Consider the following 18,921-nt stretch of genomic DNA (forward strand, 5'->3'; position numbering starts at 1 on the left):
CAAAAACTGCACAGAGATATCAGTGGTTGCACAAAGTGTCAGCTGCTCAGTCATGTCTGACTCTGTGACTCCATGTGTGTCCATGGAATTCTCCAGGTAACAATACTGGAATGGGTTGCCATCCCTTCTCCAGGGGATCTTCCCGACTCAGGGATTGAACCCAGGATATCCTGGATTGCAGGCAGATTCTTTACCGTCTGAGCTCCCAGGGCAAGTTACTAAAGGAAATACAACAATTCACACACACACATACACACACACACAAATAGAAAACAGACTTGCTATAATACATTATCTAAAATATCTAGTTTTCAACCAAAAATTACCAGACATGTAATAAAGTAAAAAAGTGTGATTCTTACCCAGAATAAAAGTATAGCAGGTAGAAACTGAAAGAGATGATATATTAGCAGAGTCTTCAAAAGTAGGTTTTAAAAATATGTTCAGAGAATTAAAGACAATGACTTAATAGGAATCTCACAGAAACTGTACAAAAGAACCAAAGAGAAACTCTAGAGTTAAAAAGACGATATGAAGAAAAGCATCAGGGAACATTTTAGATAATATATTGTAATAAGTTTGGATTCTACTCTATTAAAGAGAGATCAAGATAGAGATTATCCAATCAGAAGAACACAGAGAACGAAAGACTGAAGAAAAATGAAGACAGCCTCAGAGAGCTGGAGAAAGATATCAAGTGTACCAGCATATTTGTAGTGAGAGATGGAAAGGGAAGGAGAGAAAGTAACAGAAAAAGAAACTGGAAGAAACTATGGCCAAAAATCTCCCATATTCAATTTTAAAATTAAATCCTACTAATCAATGAAACTCAATAAACCTCAAACAGGATAAATATAAAGAGCATCAAACCCAGACACAACACAGTGAGATTTTCAAAATCCAAGGACAAAGAAAGAATACTGAGAGCTTCAAGAGAAAAATGAGTCATCACATGTAGGAGAATAGCAGCACAATGAACAGGTACATTTCTCACTTCTCATCAGAAACAATGAAAGTCAGAAGGCAATAGGGTGCTAACAAGAAAAAACTGTCAAGAATTCTATATCCTGTGAAACTATTTTTCACAAATGCAGGAGAAATGGAAACATTTTCACATAAACAAAACAGAATCTGCTGCTACTAGACAAGATAGGAAGAAATACTAAAACACATCCTTTGTGATAAAAGGAAACAATACCAGACTGTAACTAAAATCCACAGCAAAAAAAGAAAAATGCCAGAAATGGTAAATTTGTGGGTGCATATAAAAAACAGTGTATACAAAATATGACACTTTTTCTATTTCCTTCATTTCATTTTTAAAAAGTAAGATTATTTAAAGCAATAATTATAAATCTAACACATTTGATGATGACAATAATAAGGAAGTGGGAGAAAAGGGAGCTATAGTGGAGTAAATGTGCTATATTTTATCAGAATTAATTCAGTATTAATTAGATTGTGATATGTTCAAACTTCATACTGGAAAAAAAACCTTCATGTTGTATTTCCCAGAGCAACACACACACACACACACACACACACACACACACACACCCCATCTAAAAATAACAGAGAAATTAAAATTGTCTACTAAATTTGTACACTAATATACAAATCCTAACTATATAACTATACTAAGTAAAATTTGTATACCAAACAGTACTTAACACAAAGGAGCATGAAGGATGAGACACACTGTAACAAACAGCATGACAGGCATCAGTTCAGCTCAGTCGCTCAGTCGTGTCCGACTCTCTGCGACCCCATGAATCGCAGCACGCCAGGCCTCCCTATCCATCACCAACCCCCGGAGTTTACTCAAACTCATGCCCATCGAGTTGGTGATGCCATCCAACCATCTCATCCTCTGTCGTCCCCTTCTCCTCCTGCCCCCAATCCCTCCCAGCATCAGGGTCTTTTCCAATGAGTCAACTCTTCGCATGAGGTGGCCAAAGTATTGGAGTTTCAGCTTCAGCATCAGTCCTTCCAATGAACACCCAGGACTGATCTCCTTTAGGATGGACTGGTTGGATCTCCTTGCAGTCCAAGGGACTCTCAAGAGTCTTCTCCAACACCACAGTTCAAAAGCATCAATTTTTCAGTGCTCAGCTTTCTTCACAGTCCAACTCTCACATCTATACATGACCACTGGAAAAACCACAGCCTTGACTAGACGGACCTTTGTTGGCAAAGTAATGTCTCTGCTTTTTAATATGCTATCTAGGTTGGTCATAACTTTCCTTCCAAGGAGTAAGCGTCTTTTAATTTCATGGCTGCAATCACCATCTGTAGTGATTTCAGAGCCCCCCAAAATAAAGTCTGACACTGCTTCCACTGTTTCCCCATCTATTTGCCATGAAGTGATGGGACCGGATGCCATGATCTTAGTTTTCTGAATGTTGAGCTTTAAGCCAACTTTTTCACTCTCCTCTTTCACTTTCATCAAGAGGTTTTTTAGCATAAATTCAACCATATCAACTACTACATTAACTGTAAACAGACTAATCACTGATTAAAAAGCAGAGGGTGAAGGGGGTCAAAAGTTATAAACCTTCTATTATAAAATAACTGGATTTCCCAGGCAAGAATACTGGAGTGGGTTGCTATTCCCCTCTTCAGGGGATTTTCCCCCACTCAGGGGTCGAACTCAGGTCTCCTGCATTGCAAGCAGATTCTTTACTGTCTGAGCCACCACAGGGAAGGAATATAAAATAAGTTAAGTCTATATAAAATAGATAACCAACAAGGACCTACTGTATAGCAGGGAGAACTATACTCAATATTTGGTAATAAGTTATAATGGAAAAGAATCTAAAAAAGAATATATATATACACACATGGACACATCCATACAAACACACATATATAACTGAATCATTCTGCTATATACCTGAAACCAACACACTGTAAATCAACTATATTTCCATAAAATTTTTTAAAATTGTAAACATACAAAAAGCCATGTACAAAATGTAAAACATGGTGACTATAATTAATACTGAATTATAAACCTGAAAGTTGTTAAAAAAGTAAATCTTTAAAAAGTTGTAACTTTTTTGAAACTATGTATGGTAATCATTATTAGCTAGAATTATTGTGATCATTTCATAATATACACAAATACTGAATCATTATATTGTACACCTGAAACTAGTGGTAGATGTCAATTATACCTCAATAAAAAATACAATTAGATAAAAATTTCTCAAATTTTTAAAAAGGCAGAGGTTTACAGACTGGCTTAAAGAGAGCAAGACTCAACTATATGCTGTCTATATGCTTCTACATGTGTCTGAGACACACTTTATTGTTTTTAAAAATTTTAATTAATTAATTTTAATTGGAGGCTAATTACAATATTGTGATGGTTTTTGCCATACATTGACATGAATCAGTCACAGGTATACATGTGTCCCCCCTGCCCTGAACACCCCCTCCCACCTCCATCCCCCATCCCATCCCTCTGGGTTGTCCCAGTGCATCAGCTTTGAGAGCCCTGTTTCATGCATCGAGCTGGACTGGTCATTTGTTTCACATATGGTAATATACATGTTTCAGTGCTATTCTCTCAAATCATCCCACCCTCACCTTCTCCCACAGAATCCAAAAGTCTGTTCTTTATACCTGTGTCTCTTTTGCTGTCTCACGTATAGAGTTGTCCTTACCATCTTTCTAAATTCCATATATATATATATATGCGCTAATATACTGTACTGCTGTTTTTCTTTCTGACTTAATTCACTCTATATAATAGGCTCCAGTTTCACCCACCTCATTAGAACTGACTCAAATGCGTTCTTTTTAACAGCTGAGTAATATTCCATTGTGTATATGAACCACAACTTTCTTATCCATTTGTCTGCCGACGGACATCTAGGTTGCTTCCATGTCCTAGCTATTGTAAACAGTGCTGTGATGAACACTGGGGTACGCGTGAGACACACTTCAGATTCACAGACACAAACAGGTTAAAAGTGAAAGAATGGAAAAACATTTACCACAGTAACAACTGTTACATACTGGGATGGCTATATAATAAACACTGAAGATAAGGCACGAGCTTCCCTCGTGGCTCAGCGGTAAAGAATCCGCTTGCAATGCTGGAGATGTGGGTTTGATTCCTGGGTTGGGAAGATCCCCTGGAGAAGAAAATGGCAACCCACTCCATTATTCTTGCCTGAAAAATCCCAGGAACAGAAGAGCTGAGCGGGCTACAGTCCACGGAGTTGCAAAAGAGTCGGACACACACACACACACACAGAGTCAGACGTGACTCAGCAAAAGTCAGACGTGACTCACTGAACAACAGCAAAAGTAAGTGATAACACCGAAACAAAGAGGAACATTTCATAGTGACAATAGAGTCAATGTATCAGGAAAATACTACAAATATAAATAAATATGCACCTTAACAAAGCACCAAAATACCTGAAGCAAAATCTGACAAAATAAAGTTATAGTTAGAGATTTTAATATTCACTCAGTAACTGATATAACGATAAAACAGAAAATCAGTAAGAATATGGAAGATATGAATAACACTATCAATCAATTCGACCTAACATATATGGAATGATCAACCCAACAGCAAAATACACAGTCCTTTGAAATACACATGGGACACTCTGCAAGGCAGACCAAATGACAGGCCATAAAACAAGTCTCAACAACGTTAAAAGAAGTAAAACTATACAGAGTACTTTCTCCAGCCAAAACAAAAAGAAATTAGAAATTACTGAGTCTTCATCAAGCAGACTTCGTTATATAAAATAAACCAAGAAAATACTTATAACATGAATAGTGTAAGAACTCAAATATATTCTGGATGGAGGACCATCTTATGTTCTGATATATACTGTATACTTAGATACACCAAACTTTAGAGGGAGATTTATAAACCTTAGAGAAAACTCTCTTTCTACACTTCTGTGGTATTTTTGTTTTGTTTGCTTTGAGAATGTATTGCTTTTATAAATCAACAAAAAGAAGACATTTCCGTAATTTTTTATGTGGATGTCATTATGTCCCTCTACCACAGACCTATATTTTAAATCAAGTTCCCCTATTATCATAGGAGTATCTATCAGTTCGAGTGATGACTAAATTCTAACCAGTTTTACTTAACTGGTTCAAAGATTTTTAAAAATATTTAAACGTCTTCATCTCTAAGGCAGCCCTCTCATTAACAGCCATTTCTGTACTAGATTACTGGTGCCGACAAAGCAAACCTAAAATAACAGAAGCAAAAGCAACAATGTAAGTTAGTATATTACACATGATAACTCAGGGATGAAAAGCACTCCTGGTCAGGAAAGTAAGAGAAAAATATTGCTGTTGTTATCAGCACTTCCTCTATCCTAAGGTTTTGAGAATACTTTACAATTAAGAAATTTCAAAAACATCAGGCAGAGTAAATCCTACTAATCCATAAATCATACTAGACAGTGTCCACTTACACTTGTTACCCTACCTCAGTTATTAACAGCACCTCCTCCCCTACTCTCGGAAGACGCTCAGGTGGGCAATAATTACACGGCCGCTCTACTCCTCTGACTGTTTATAGGCTCAAATACACAATGCAACAAAAAGAGACTTAGATAACCTACATTACTTTTAGGACAGTTCCAATTCTTTAAATTTCTTAACAAGCCAATCATTTAAAAAATCTCTTCTTAAACCCTGACTTCTCTGACTACATAGAGTTCTAGAACTACTCAGAGCAAAGGACAACTGATGAACAACTTCTTAAATTAATACAATGTGGCTAAAGTATGATGTCTAGACATTTCCCCAAAATTTCTCCACTATTCAAATTTTCCATCATTTTGGTGTTTGTCAAAATTCTTGTGTTCTTAACTGTGTATCTAAGAATCATGTACAGTCACTTTTTACCGGTTGCTTTTTCACTTACTGCACAATCTCAAATCAGTTACTTTAAAAATTATATATATATAATTATATATATATAATACCATATATATATATATATAAAATACCATGTATATATACACCATGGAATATTGCTCAGCCATTAAAAAGAATTCATTTGAATCAGTTCTAATGAGATGGATGAAACTGGAGCCCATTATACAGAGTGAAGTAAGCCAGAAAGATAAAGAACATTATAGCATACTAACACATATATATGGAATTTAGAAAGATGGTAATGATAACCCTATATGCAAAACAGAAAAAGAGACACAGAAGTATAGAACAGACTTTTGAACTCTGTGGGAGAAGGTGAGGGTGGGATGTTTCGAAAGAACAGCGTGTATATTATCTATGGTGAAACAGATCACCAGCCCAGGTGGGATGCATGAGACAAGTGCTCGGGCCTGGTGCACTGGGAAGACCCAGAGGAATCGGGTGGAGAGGGAGGTGGGAGGGGGGATCAGGATGGGGAATACATGTAACTCTATGGCTGATTCATATCAATGTATGACAAAACCCACTGAAATGTTGTGAAGTAATTAGCCTCCAACTAATTAAAAAAAAAAAATTCCTTTTGTTGCTGTTTTTGAGGAAAAATCTGTCTACTACTTCTTCTTTACTAAGAATTTTCTTCCCAATAAGGAGTGTGAAATTTTGCTTGATTATATACTTTTTCTCTCTAGGTAAAATGAAAACGTAAGCATATAATTCTATAAGTTTTGACAAATGAAATCATCCATCCTTATGAAGTCATGAAATATTCTTATCCCAGAAAGATCCCCATTCCCAGGCAATCCTTTCTTCAGAAGTGACCACTTTTCTGACAATATTTTTCTACCATAAACTAATTTTGTCTGTTCTACAACTTCATATAAATTGAACCATATAATACACATTTTTGAGTTTTCAGCTTCTTTCACTTAGCATACTGTCTGAAGTTAATCTAAACGTCAGTAGTTTCTTTTTATTGTCAATTTATATTTCACTGCGAGACAATTCCATGTTATGTTTATCCATTTGCCTACTGTTGGCGTGAATCTGGGTTTTGGCTATAAAATTGGAACAAAGATGCTATGAACATTCTTGTACATAGCCTTCTGCGAATAGCACTTTTCATTTCTCTTACTTAAATACTGTGCAGCAGAACTGGTAGGTCATACGGCAGGCATAAATCTAATTTTATTAAAAATTGTCACGCTTTTACCTAGATGTCCATCGGTAGACGAATGGATAAGAAAACTGTGGTACATATACACAATAGAATATTACTCAGCTATTGAATGCATTTGAATCAGTTCTAATGAGGTGGATGAAACTGGAGCCTATTATACAGAGTGAAGTAAATCAGAAAGAAAAACACCATACAGTGTATTAATGATATACATGGAATTTAGAAAGAGTAACGATGACCCTATATGTGAGACAGCAAAAGAGACACAGATGTAAAGAACTTTTGGACTCTGTGGGAGAAGACGAGGGTGGGATGATTTGAGAGAATAGCACTGAAACATGTATATTACCATGTGTGAAATAGATCACCAGTCCAAGTTTGATGCATGAGACAGGGTGCTCAGGGCTGGTGCACTGGGATGACCCAGAGGGATGGGATGGGGAGGGAGGTGGGAGTGGGGTTCAGGATGGGGAACACATGTATACCCATGGCTGATTCATGTCAATGTATGGCAAAAACCACCACAATATTGTAAAGTAATTAGCCTCCAATTAAAATAAATTAATTAAAAAAATTGTCATGCTTTTCTCCAAAGTGGTACACCATCCTATCAACAATGAATTACGGTAGATCCACATCTTTGTCAACATTTGGTGTTATCAGGAGTTTCAATTTTAGCCATTCTGGTGTGTGTAGTGGTATTTCATTATGCTTTTAATTTGCACTTCCATGATGATTAATTGATGCTGAGTGCTGTTTCATGTGCTTATTGACCATTCATATATCTTCCTCTGGGAAGCCTCTACACAAGTATTTTGTCTAATTTTTTAACTGAATTATTTATATTTATCACTAAATGAGTTATTTATATTTTCTAGATGTAGTCCCTTTTCAGATATAAAATTTGGAAATATTTTTTCCTAGTATATGGCTTGCCTATTTGTTTTCTTGGTGTTGGCTTTTAGTGGGCAGAAGTTTTAAATTTAAGCCTAATGTAAAAATCACCTTTATTTTTTTGATAATTACTTTTTTGTCAGATCCAAGAAATTTCTGCCTACTTACAGATCACAAGATATTTTCCTGTGTCTACTTACTGAAGTTTTATAGTTATAGCTTTTACATTTAGTCCTTTGGTCCATTTTAAATTAAGCTTTTTGTATAGCATGAGGAAAGGTCAAGGCTCATTTCCATATAGATATCTAGTTGATCAGTCATTTATTTGTATAATTATTTTTTAATTCTTATTGCTATTTTATCTATTCTTTTTTGGCTGTGCAGCATGTGGGATCTTAGTTACCAATCAGGGATCAAACCTGCACCCCGTGCAGTGGAAGTGCAGTCTTAACCACTGGACTGCCAGGGAATTCCTGCTCATTTCACTTCAGCTTCAAATAATATTCCATGTGTGGATGTACCAGTTTATTCATCTAATGAAGGACACAGTGGTTCTTCCAATTTTGACAATTACAAATAAAGCTGCTGTAAACATCCATGTGCACTTTATTGTGCAAAAATAAGTTTTGAACTCATTTGGGTAAACAACAAGGAGTGTGACTGCTGGATTATGTGGTAAGAATATATTTAACTTTGTAAAAAACTGCCAAACAGGTTTCCAAAGTGGCTGTACCGTCTTGCACTCTCACCTGTTGCTCCACATTCTCACTAATGTTTGGTGCTGTCAAGTTCTTGATTTTGGCCACTCCACTAGGTCTATAATGGTATTTCACTGTTCAGTGTGCATTTCCCTGATGACGCATGATTGTCTGATGCTGATCTATTTCTTAGCACTGCATCTTCTATGTCTTCTGCCTTATTTTTGTGGCACTAATTCGGAAGCAATCATCTCCATCAAGTTGTGCTTGTTAATTCCTCTGGTGTGGTATCTATTAGTTCTTGAAAATATCTGCATCTCAAACCCCCAACCTTCCCCCCCCTCACCCCATACAGCTGCAATCTCTGTCATGATTTCCTTGACTGGCTCTATTGGACTTTTTCTATAACAGCAATGACATCTTCAATGATATAATCCTTCCAGATTTTCGCCATGTTTTCTCTATTTGCATTCTCTTCCACAGCGTTGACAATCCTTTCCATAGAGTACCATGTGTAACGAGCCTTAAAGGTCCTTAAGGCTAGAGGCTGAATTATACATGTTGTATCTGTGTTCAGTGCCTTCAGGGCTGAACTCATGGGGTTCTGGGTAGCCAGGGGCATTGTTCAATATCAAAAGAACTTTAAAAGGCAGGTCCTCACTGGCAAAGTACCTCCTGACTTCAGGGACAAAGCATCAATGGAACCAACCCAGAAAAGGGGGTTTTGTCATCCAGGACTCCTTGCTGTACAACCGAAAGACTGGCAACTCGTTCACTTTTCCCCTCAAGGCTCCGAGGCCAGCAGTTTTACATATAAGGGCTGCTGCTGCTGCTGAGTCGCTTCAGTCGTGTCCGACTCTGTGCGACCCCACAGACGGCAGCCCACCAGGCTCCCCCATCCCTGGGATTCTCCAGGCAAGAACACTGGAGTGGGTTGCCATTTCCTTCTCCAATGCAGGAAAGTGAAAAGTGAAAGTGAAGTCGCTCAGTCATGGCCGACTCTTAGCGACCCCATGGACTGGCTCCTCTGTCCATGGGATTTTCCAGGCAAGAGTACTAGAGTGGGGTGCTATTGCCTTCTCCGATATATAAGGGCAGTCTTGATCATAAACCCAACTGTATCTGCAGTTGTTAGCCCATCTCTTTCTGCTTTAAATCCCAGTGCTTGCTTTTCTTCCTTACTAATAAGGCATTTTTTTAAAACCCAGAACAGGACACTTGTTGGCATTAAAAACTTGTTCATGCAGATATCCTTTCTCTTCCATGATTTCCTTAAGAGCATTTGGAACCTGTCTGTTGCCTCTTGGTTCCTATCATCTTGGTATTTATTAAACCAAACCTCTTTTTAAAATTATCAAACCATCTTTTGCTGGCACTGAATTCTTCAGCTTTAGATCCTGCAATCCCTTTTGCTTTGTTGTCTTATCAGAGTCCATAGGTCTGTCTTCCTTATATCGATCCTGCACTCACATAAGAGCTACATTTTCATTATGAGATAAAAAGATATTTCAAAAAATGCATGGTATTCATGCCTGCTGGCATAGCTGAAGCTATAGCTTCACAAATTTCCTTTTTTTTTTTTTTAAACACTGGTCCTTATGTGGATTCATTTATCTTGAAATAGTGGGCAATGACAGCTGAAGACCTCAATTTACAATACATATCAAGCAATCCAACTTTTTCTTGTAGTGTCATAACCTTTCTCTGCTTCTTGGGAGCAACTCGAGTATCACTGTGGCACTTCACATGGGCCCTATGAAACTATTCATAGTCTATGATGTTGCACTAAACATAATGAAAAATATCTGAGAACTGTAAGAAATCACTTTTTAAGGCAATCACATGTATTTTGCTGCAGACAAACTGATCACATGGAGATGATTACTATCACACAGCATTTTAAGCAGATACTTGCAACACCTGGGCTCACTGCAATAGCAAGAGAAGGTTGCTATGGAATTTTTACAGTAGTGCAGTGTGCACTACAGTTAATTTTGAGAAGTTACAGTTTAATACAGCATCTTTATGTTTGCTTCCATTTCTCTCAATGGTAAATGTATAGATTATGTTTGTGGGAGTAAATTTTGATAAATTTTACTGTTGTATTTTGTGGTAAGCAAATGATAAAATAGACTATGTCTACATCTATCTTCTGCATTCATGACTTATCAACTTTTAAAATTTTTTTCAATATTTCAAGGTTAAGCAATTCATCTGCAAGTTTTTTCACACTGTCAAATCTCCCCCAAAATTGTCAATGTTTATTGAAAAAAAAAATCCACAAATAAATGGATTTGCACAATTCAAACATGTCAGATCGATGCTGTTCATGGTCAACTGTAGTTGAGTGTGACTTTTTAAAAAAAATAAATAAATTCAGTTTGATAATCTCTACTTTTTAAGTATAGTATTCAGTTCATTGAGATTTAATATAATTTTAAAAGGGTGAGATTTAAGTTTACCATCTTGCTATTTATTTTCTACTTCTCTGTCCTTTCTTTCCTGTCATCTTTTCACTTAACTGAGAATTTGTTAGTATGTTAATTTAATTTCTTTATTGGCTTTTTAGGTATATCTCTCAACACTTTAAAAAGTAATTCCTTCAACTTGGACAGCCAGATGCAAAAGATGACTAAACCACTATGTCACATCATACAGAAAAATCAACTCAAAATGGATTAAAGACTTGAATGCGAGACTTCAAACAATAAAACTTCTAGAAGAAAACACATGTAGCATGCTCTTTGACATTGATCTCAGCAATATCTTTCTGGATATGTCTCCTCAGGCAAGGGAAACAAAAACAAAATTGAATACATGGGATCATATCAAGCTAAAAAGTTTCTGCACAGCAAAGGAAACCATCAACAAAATGAAAAGACAACATACCAAATGGGAGAAAATATTTGCAACTCATATATACATTAATTGGCTAATATCTCAAATATATAAAGAACTCAACAACAAAAAGACAAACAACCCAATTAAAAAATGGGCAGAAAAGCTGAATAGACATTTTTCCAAGGAAGACATATAGATGGCCACAGGCACATGAAAAGATATTCATCACTAATTGTTAGGGAAATGCAAATCAAAACCATGACGCAATTAAAAAAAACCACAGAAAGCCACCAAACAACCTAATCATGAAGTGGGCAGAAGATCTAAACAGACATTTCTCCAACGAAGACACCCAGGTGGCCAAAAGGCACATGAAAAGATGCTCAAAATTGTTAATTATCAGAGAAGTGCAAATCAAAACTGGAATGAAGCACCACATCACACTAGTCAGAATGGTCATCATTAAAAAGTCTACAAATAAAAAATATTGGAAAAAAAAAATATTGGAGGGGGTGTGGAGAAAAGGGAACCCTCATACACTATTGGTGGGAATGTAAATTGGTGTAGCCACTATGGAAAACAGTCTGTAAGTTCCTTAAAAAACAAAAAATAGAGTTATCATACGATCCATCAATCCCACTCCTGGGTATTTATTTATCCAGGAATGAGAAAAACTCTAATCTGAAAAGATACACGCACCCCAGTGTCTATCAGCATTGCAAATAGCAGTATTATTTGCAATAGCCAAGACAGAAGCAACTCAAATGCCCAGCAATAGATGACTGGTTTAAGAAGATATGAATATATATATATATATATATGTATATATATATATCACACACACACACAATGGGATATTACTCAACCATAAAGAAGAATGAAACATTTGCAACAACATGGATGGACTAGAGAATAACAGTAAGTGAAGTAAGTCAGACAGACAAATTATATGACATCACTTGTATATGGAATCTAAAAAATAACACAAATGAATTTATATACCAAACAGAAACAGATTCACAAACATAAAAAACAAACTTGTAGCTACCAAAGGGGAGAGGGAGGTGAGAGGGAGGTGTAAATTAGGGGTACGGAATTAACAAACCACTATACATAAAACAGACAAGCAACAAGGACTTACTGTATAGCACAGGGAACTGTATTCACAAAATTGTTTATTAACTGTACTTCAATTAAAAAAAAACCACAACGAGACATCACCTCGCATATGTTAGAATGGCTATTATCAAAAAGACAAGAAATAACAGGGTTGGCAAGGAAGTGGAGAAAAGGAAACCCTCATACACTGTTGGTGAGACTGTAAACAGCTGCAGTCACTATGGAGAAACAGTCCCCTCCAAATTAAGATTAGAACTATCACATGATCTATCGATATCTATCCCACTTGTGTATTTATCCAAAGAATACAAAAATACTAATTCAAAAAGATATATGCACCTCTATGTTCATCACAGTTTTATTTAGAACAGCCAAGATATGGAAATAACCTAAGTGACTATCAATGAATGAATGGAAAAAGATATGCTACACACATAGACACACATACATACTAAATACAGTTCCACTGTAAAAAAAAAAAAAAAAGAATAGTGACTACCATAAATGGAATACCACTCAGCCATAAAACAGAGTAGTCGTTACCAGAGGCGAAGGAGTGGGATGGGGGGTGGGGGGTAAAACAGATAAACGGGGTCACCAATATGGTGAGAGATAAGAACTACATTTTTTTGTGGTGAGCATGCTACAGTGTAAGGAGAAGAAAAAATATACACATGAAACTTATGTTATAAACCAAAGTTACCTTAATAAAAATTAAATTAAAAAAAAAAAGAAATTCCTTTACCAATTCTCAAAGTACAGCCCACTCCAGCAGTGTCAACACCTGACACTTGGGAACTTCTTAAAATGCAAATTCTCAGGCTCTACCCCTGACTCTCTGAATCAGAAACTCTAGGGCGGGGGCCAGCAATTTGTCCTTTATAAAGCTCTCCAGCTAATCTGATGTACACTAAGGTTTTTGAACCTTAATATTCTAAGGCTTACAATATCCACTCTTCACTTATTACACTCTACTAATAATTAATACTGCAGGCCCTCACAACAAATTTAAGAAACTTGAAACACAACAGTTACATTTTATACATACATTTACCATTTCTGGTGTTCTTACTGTATAGTCAAGGTTCCATTTAGTATCATTTCCCCTCAACCTGAAATTTTCATTTGACGTAACATCTAGGGTTCTTTTCCCATGAGAAGTCAGCACCTATCTGTATCACTGTTCCTCATATATATTGTTTTCCTAAGATTGCTTTCAAGATTTGCCCTAATTATGGGGTTGTGTATACATGTGGGTTGTATGACTTGGGGTTTAGAGTACTAAGGTGTGGTATGTGGTATGTGTGTGTCACTCAGTCATGCCCGACTCTGTGATCCCATGCACGGGAGAGACTAATGGGCTACAGTATTTTTTCAGGCAAAAATACTGGATCGGGTTGCCATTCCCTTTTCCAGGCGATCTTCCCAACCTAGGGATTGACCTCTTGCATCTCCTGCACTGGCAGGCGGATTCTTTACCACTGAGTGACCCGGAAAGCCCAAGAGTATTAAAGACCCGTACTTTTTTTTTAAATTAAATTTGAGTAAAGTGGCCAAAATGGCGGAGTAGGAAGATCTTCAGCTCACCTCTTTCCAGTGGCACACCAGAATTATAACTACTACAGAGCAAATATTGATAAGAAAGAGCAGAAGACAAGCAAAGATCTTCTACAACTAAAGACATAAAGGAACCATAACCAGACAAGAAGGAGGGACAGGGGTGCAGTACAGCCAAGAACTATACCTCCACAAGGGTGACCCACAAAGGGGAGGATAATCACAACTTCTACAGAATTTCTTCCCAAGGAGCAAGGGATCTGAACTCCACAAACTTCCAGTTGTGGCTCTCCAAACCGGAAGCCCTGCACCGGGAAAACAAACCCCACAAAGTCTGCCCTTGAAGGCCAGCAGGGCGTACATTCAGGAGAGCCAGAGGGCTGTGGGAAATAAACTCCATTCTTAAAGGGTGCACAAAAAACCTCAGACGTTCTGGGACGCAGTGCAAGAGCAGTAATTCAAGAGGAGCCTTGGTTAGACCCACCTGCTGATCTCGGAGAGCCTCCCTGCGAGGCAGGAGCCAAGTGGAGCTCATCCAGGGGTAAAAGACACTTGTGGCAGGCATTTCTGGAAGCTTGTTCAACCATGACACTGGTGCTGGCAAGCGCCATTTTTTAATCCTCCCTCTAAGGCCCCGCCCACCAGCCTGTCCACACCAGTGCTGGGACACCTCAGGCCAAGCAGCTAGCTGGGCGGGAACACAGCTCCGCCCACCAGCTGGCCAGCAGGGAGTCTCTGAGCCCACAGCCGCTTCAGGACCGGGCCTTATCCACCAGAGGGCCTAGGACCGACCACTGACACCAACACACCCCTAGGGCCCTGCAGCCAGGGACTTTGGGACTGGCTCCACCCACCAGTGAGCTGGTACTAGCCCCAGGACCGAGCCTCACCTATCAGTAGGTGGACACCAGCTCCAGTATCCCAGTCCTGCAGATGGAGAATCCAGGACCCGGCTCCACCTATCAAGGGGTGGGCACCAGCTAGGGGATCTGATGCCCTGTCTCATCCTCCACTGGGTGGACACCAGCCCCAGGACCACCACAGCCCTAGGGCCTGCTATTTCAGGATGCAGCCCACACACCAGCAGGCCAGCACCAGCCCAAGACCCACTGAGTCCTGGTGCTAGCCACCAGCAGGCTAATACCAGCTCTGGGACACCTTTAGCCCCTCAGCTAGCTGCGCCTGGTGGAAATGCCCCCATCCACCAGTGGTGGGACACTAGCCCAGGGAATACCAGGGGCTCTGGTCTGCCAACAGCAGGCTGATAGCTGCTACTAGACGCTCTGGACCCCTCAACCAGTAGCCCCAAGATCCAGTTCTGTTGATACAAACTTTGGGATATCCAGACCATACCCCCGCCCCCAGACAGCCATGCCAGGAACTGGCCCACCTACCAGCACTAGATCTGGGATCCCAGATCTAGATCTGCAACCACCCACCCCAAACCCAGCTCCACCCACCAGTGAGCCAGCATCAGTCCCAGGACTCCCCACCCTTTTCCGCAACCAGCCACCTGATGACCTAGCCCACAGACAGAAGCCCTCCACAAGGCAGAGCCTAGCAACCAACCAGAAGGAGGGTCAGCCACACCTACCAGACTGCCCATAAATAGTCCACCACAACAGAAGGATCCAGGCAGCCCACATAGGGGGCACCCCTAGAGAATATAGCTCTGGTGACCAGAGGGAAGTGAGCTGCTGGGAAGCACAGGAGTTCTTACAAAAGGTCACTTCTCTGAGGCCAGGAAATGTTGTGGGTGTAAGTTAAATCTTTATGACCTACACTTGACTCTTGTGTGTTTGTCTGTGCGTGTATACACGTGTGTGCATGTACACATGATCAGTTGTGTCCAACTCTTTGAGACCCCATGGACTGTAGGCCACCAGGTTTCTCTGTCCATGGAATTTTCCAGGCAAGAATACTAGAGTAGGTTGCCATTTCCTCCTCCAGGGGATCGTCCTGACCCAGGGATCGAGCCCACATCTCTTGTGTCTCCTGCACTGGCAGGTGGATTCTTTACCAACTGTGCCACCTGGGACGCTATAATACTGTATGTCAATTATATCTCAATAAAACTGGAAGAAAAAAAATCAAATCTTTTGTCTTTTTACATGCCACTGTGCCTCTCTTTTTTAAAGAACACTAGTTATATGTTTATTATTTGCTTAATATTGTCCCACAGGTCTCTGAGGCTCTATGAATGTTTTTTCCACTTTTTTCCTCCATGTTTTCACAATGAATCATTTATACTGATTTATTCTGAAGTTCATTGACTCTTTTTGTTGTTTTCAATATGCTTTTAAGACCATTTATACTTTTAATGTTCTATTTGTTTTATATAAGTAATTACCATTTATCTGTGATATTCCCATTAATTATGACCACATTTACATTTAAGTTCTTGAACATGTTTTATAACATATATTTTGAAACTAATTCCAATATCTGAGTCAGCCTAGCATCTAATTATCTTGTTTGCTTTTGGTCTTAACTATCGAACCTGTTTTTCTGTTTCTTCATAGGTTTAGTAATTTTTTATCATATGCTGACACATCCCCTAGACCAAATAGAAACTTTCAAAAGCTCTAGTAGTTGATTCCTACAAACTTCTTGCATATCTTGATACATCTAGTCTGCCTATTCTGCATTGTAAAAAAGTACCTACTTATTGAGCCTCTGTAAAACTTTCAGTTCTTATTAAATAATACCACCAGTACTTAAAATTCTGGAGCAATTAACTTTTACAGATTTCCTAACTGGATCTATGAGTCACTCTGTTCACGTCAGCACTTCTCTGATGAGCAGTTACATTGCAGACTTTGTATATGTACTTATTCATATGGGATTTCTAGAACTGACACATGTTTTCAGGAAAGCTATCTCTTCCTCACTCTATCTCCATCCTCACTCCCAGACTAATTTTGTTAAGGGAGAGATCATATATATCTCCTATAACTTCTGTACATGGTGGGTTATGACTACATGCATTCTTCTCTTTTCCAATTGCATTTCATATGCATGATACAGCCTTTTCCCTGTTGTCTACTTTTCCTCTTCACTACCCATTTTTACAATATAGTGAAAAAAGGTACCACTCTATAACCAGGAAAAAACCAGGATCCCTTTCCTCCAGAAAAAACTCTCTGATTAATCCAATGATTTTTCAAACTTTAACTCTATCTACTCACTGAACATCTTGCTACTGCGTGTACTACAAAAATTGTAATTTTAGATTACTAAATTATTAAGAATTAACCTAAATTTGAGATTTTAGTAGCACTTTCCCTCAATGTTGTAACTGAAGTGGTCATATAGAATCACTACCTACAAATTGACAGAATTTACATCTTTACAAAATTTTGAGCAAACTAAATTATTCAGTAGGTAGTTTAGTCATTTAGTCATTAGAAATGGAGTATTTCTAAACCCAAAGATCACAAGAACAACAGTGTTTGTGAACTAACCAGGTAAGACTGGTCAGAAAAGAAAATCAATATAATATAGAAGCAAAAACAAAATTTAAAAAATTTAAACATTACACTTAACTTTAAATTTCATCTTTGTGGCAGTTTACATTGTGGAAGACACTGTTTTGAAGATGTACACTTTTATCCAACTACTTTAAAAAACAGACTTCACAGATGACCAACAGTAACCTCTACAGAATATTGCTACAGAAATATAGTTTAAGCTTTCTAAATGTAAAGTCCATTTGTCTAATAAAAGTTATCTTGGTGAAAAACCACAAGTCAAAATAGTAATAAGCTTATGTTTACCTACCAGTAACTTTGGTTCCAATAACCAAGGGCAAAGGAATCTCATCTGGGAGATCTTTGAATTGTGAAACATCTGCAACTTTCCTTTGTTGTAAGAGCCTTATTTTCTGCCGTTTCTGTTTTAATGCTGATCTTTCTTCCTCAAAAAATGCAGAAGAACATCTAGAATAAATTATAAAAATCATATAAAGTGATAACTGTCCTATATAAAAACTTCAAGTCACACCATCCATATCACTAATCCCTTTATTTCTTTCATTGAGTGCTGTATTTAAAAATGGGTTCTTAAAAATAATTTTCTCAAAAAAAAAAATAAATAAATAATTTTCTCCTCACAGTAAATTACCTTTATGTTGTTTTAAAAACAGGACCTTGCAAGATTGAAAGATACATAAGCAGATTGCTTCTTCCTACAAAGCGGAAGGATCTACTGTTCACCATCCTCTGACAAAACTGCATCTGGATCCCAGGTCCTCTCTTAAGAACAAAATTTCAATATTCTATTCAAAAGAACATGATAATTTTCCCTGAGACCTAGTGAGCATATCAATATAGGAATTAAAAATGAGACTTGCCACTGTGTAAACTTTTAATCATATCTTCTGTCTTTAAATATGAATATTAAATGTACTCTTATTTTTAGGGCCCATCTTATTTCTATTTTCAAATTCCAGGATGAACCAAAGGTATTTAAACATAGCTTTCATGCCATAGAATATATATCCATAAAACTATCACTACAGTCAAGATAATGAACATATGAAGATATCAATCAGCCTGGATGGGAGGGGAATTTGGGGGAGAATGGATACATGTATATACATGGCTGGGTCCCCTCGCTGTTCATCTGAAACTATCACAACATTGTTAGTTGGTTATACCCCAAGACAAAATTAAAAGTTAAAAAAAAAAAGAAGAATGAGCTCTAAAA

The 18,921-nt window shown here is 37.9% G+C and overlaps 1 protein-coding gene across 2 annotated transcripts in view; it reads right to left on the reverse strand.

The window, feature by feature from the left end:
• LIN9 (lin-9 DREAM MuvB core complex component) overlaps positions 1-18,921 on the reverse strand; it is an 84,703-nt gene that overhangs the window by 36,541 nt on the left and 29,241 nt on the right. For both annotated transcript variants that reach the window (XM_043923955.1, XM_043923956.1), the window contains exon 7: positions 17,995-18,152. In XM_043923955.1, coding sequence (XP_043779890.1) covers positions 17,995-18,152 — 158 coding nt within the window. The remainder of the gene's footprint in view (positions 1-17,994; positions 18,153-18,921) is intronic.

The sequence above is a fragment of the Cervus elaphus genome, chromosome 14, assembly GCF_910594005.1.
Source record: "Cervus elaphus chromosome 14, mCerEla1.1, whole genome shotgun sequence".
In the NCBI taxonomy this organism is placed as follows: domain Eukaryota; kingdom Metazoa; phylum Chordata; class Mammalia; order Artiodactyla; family Cervidae; genus Cervus; species Cervus elaphus.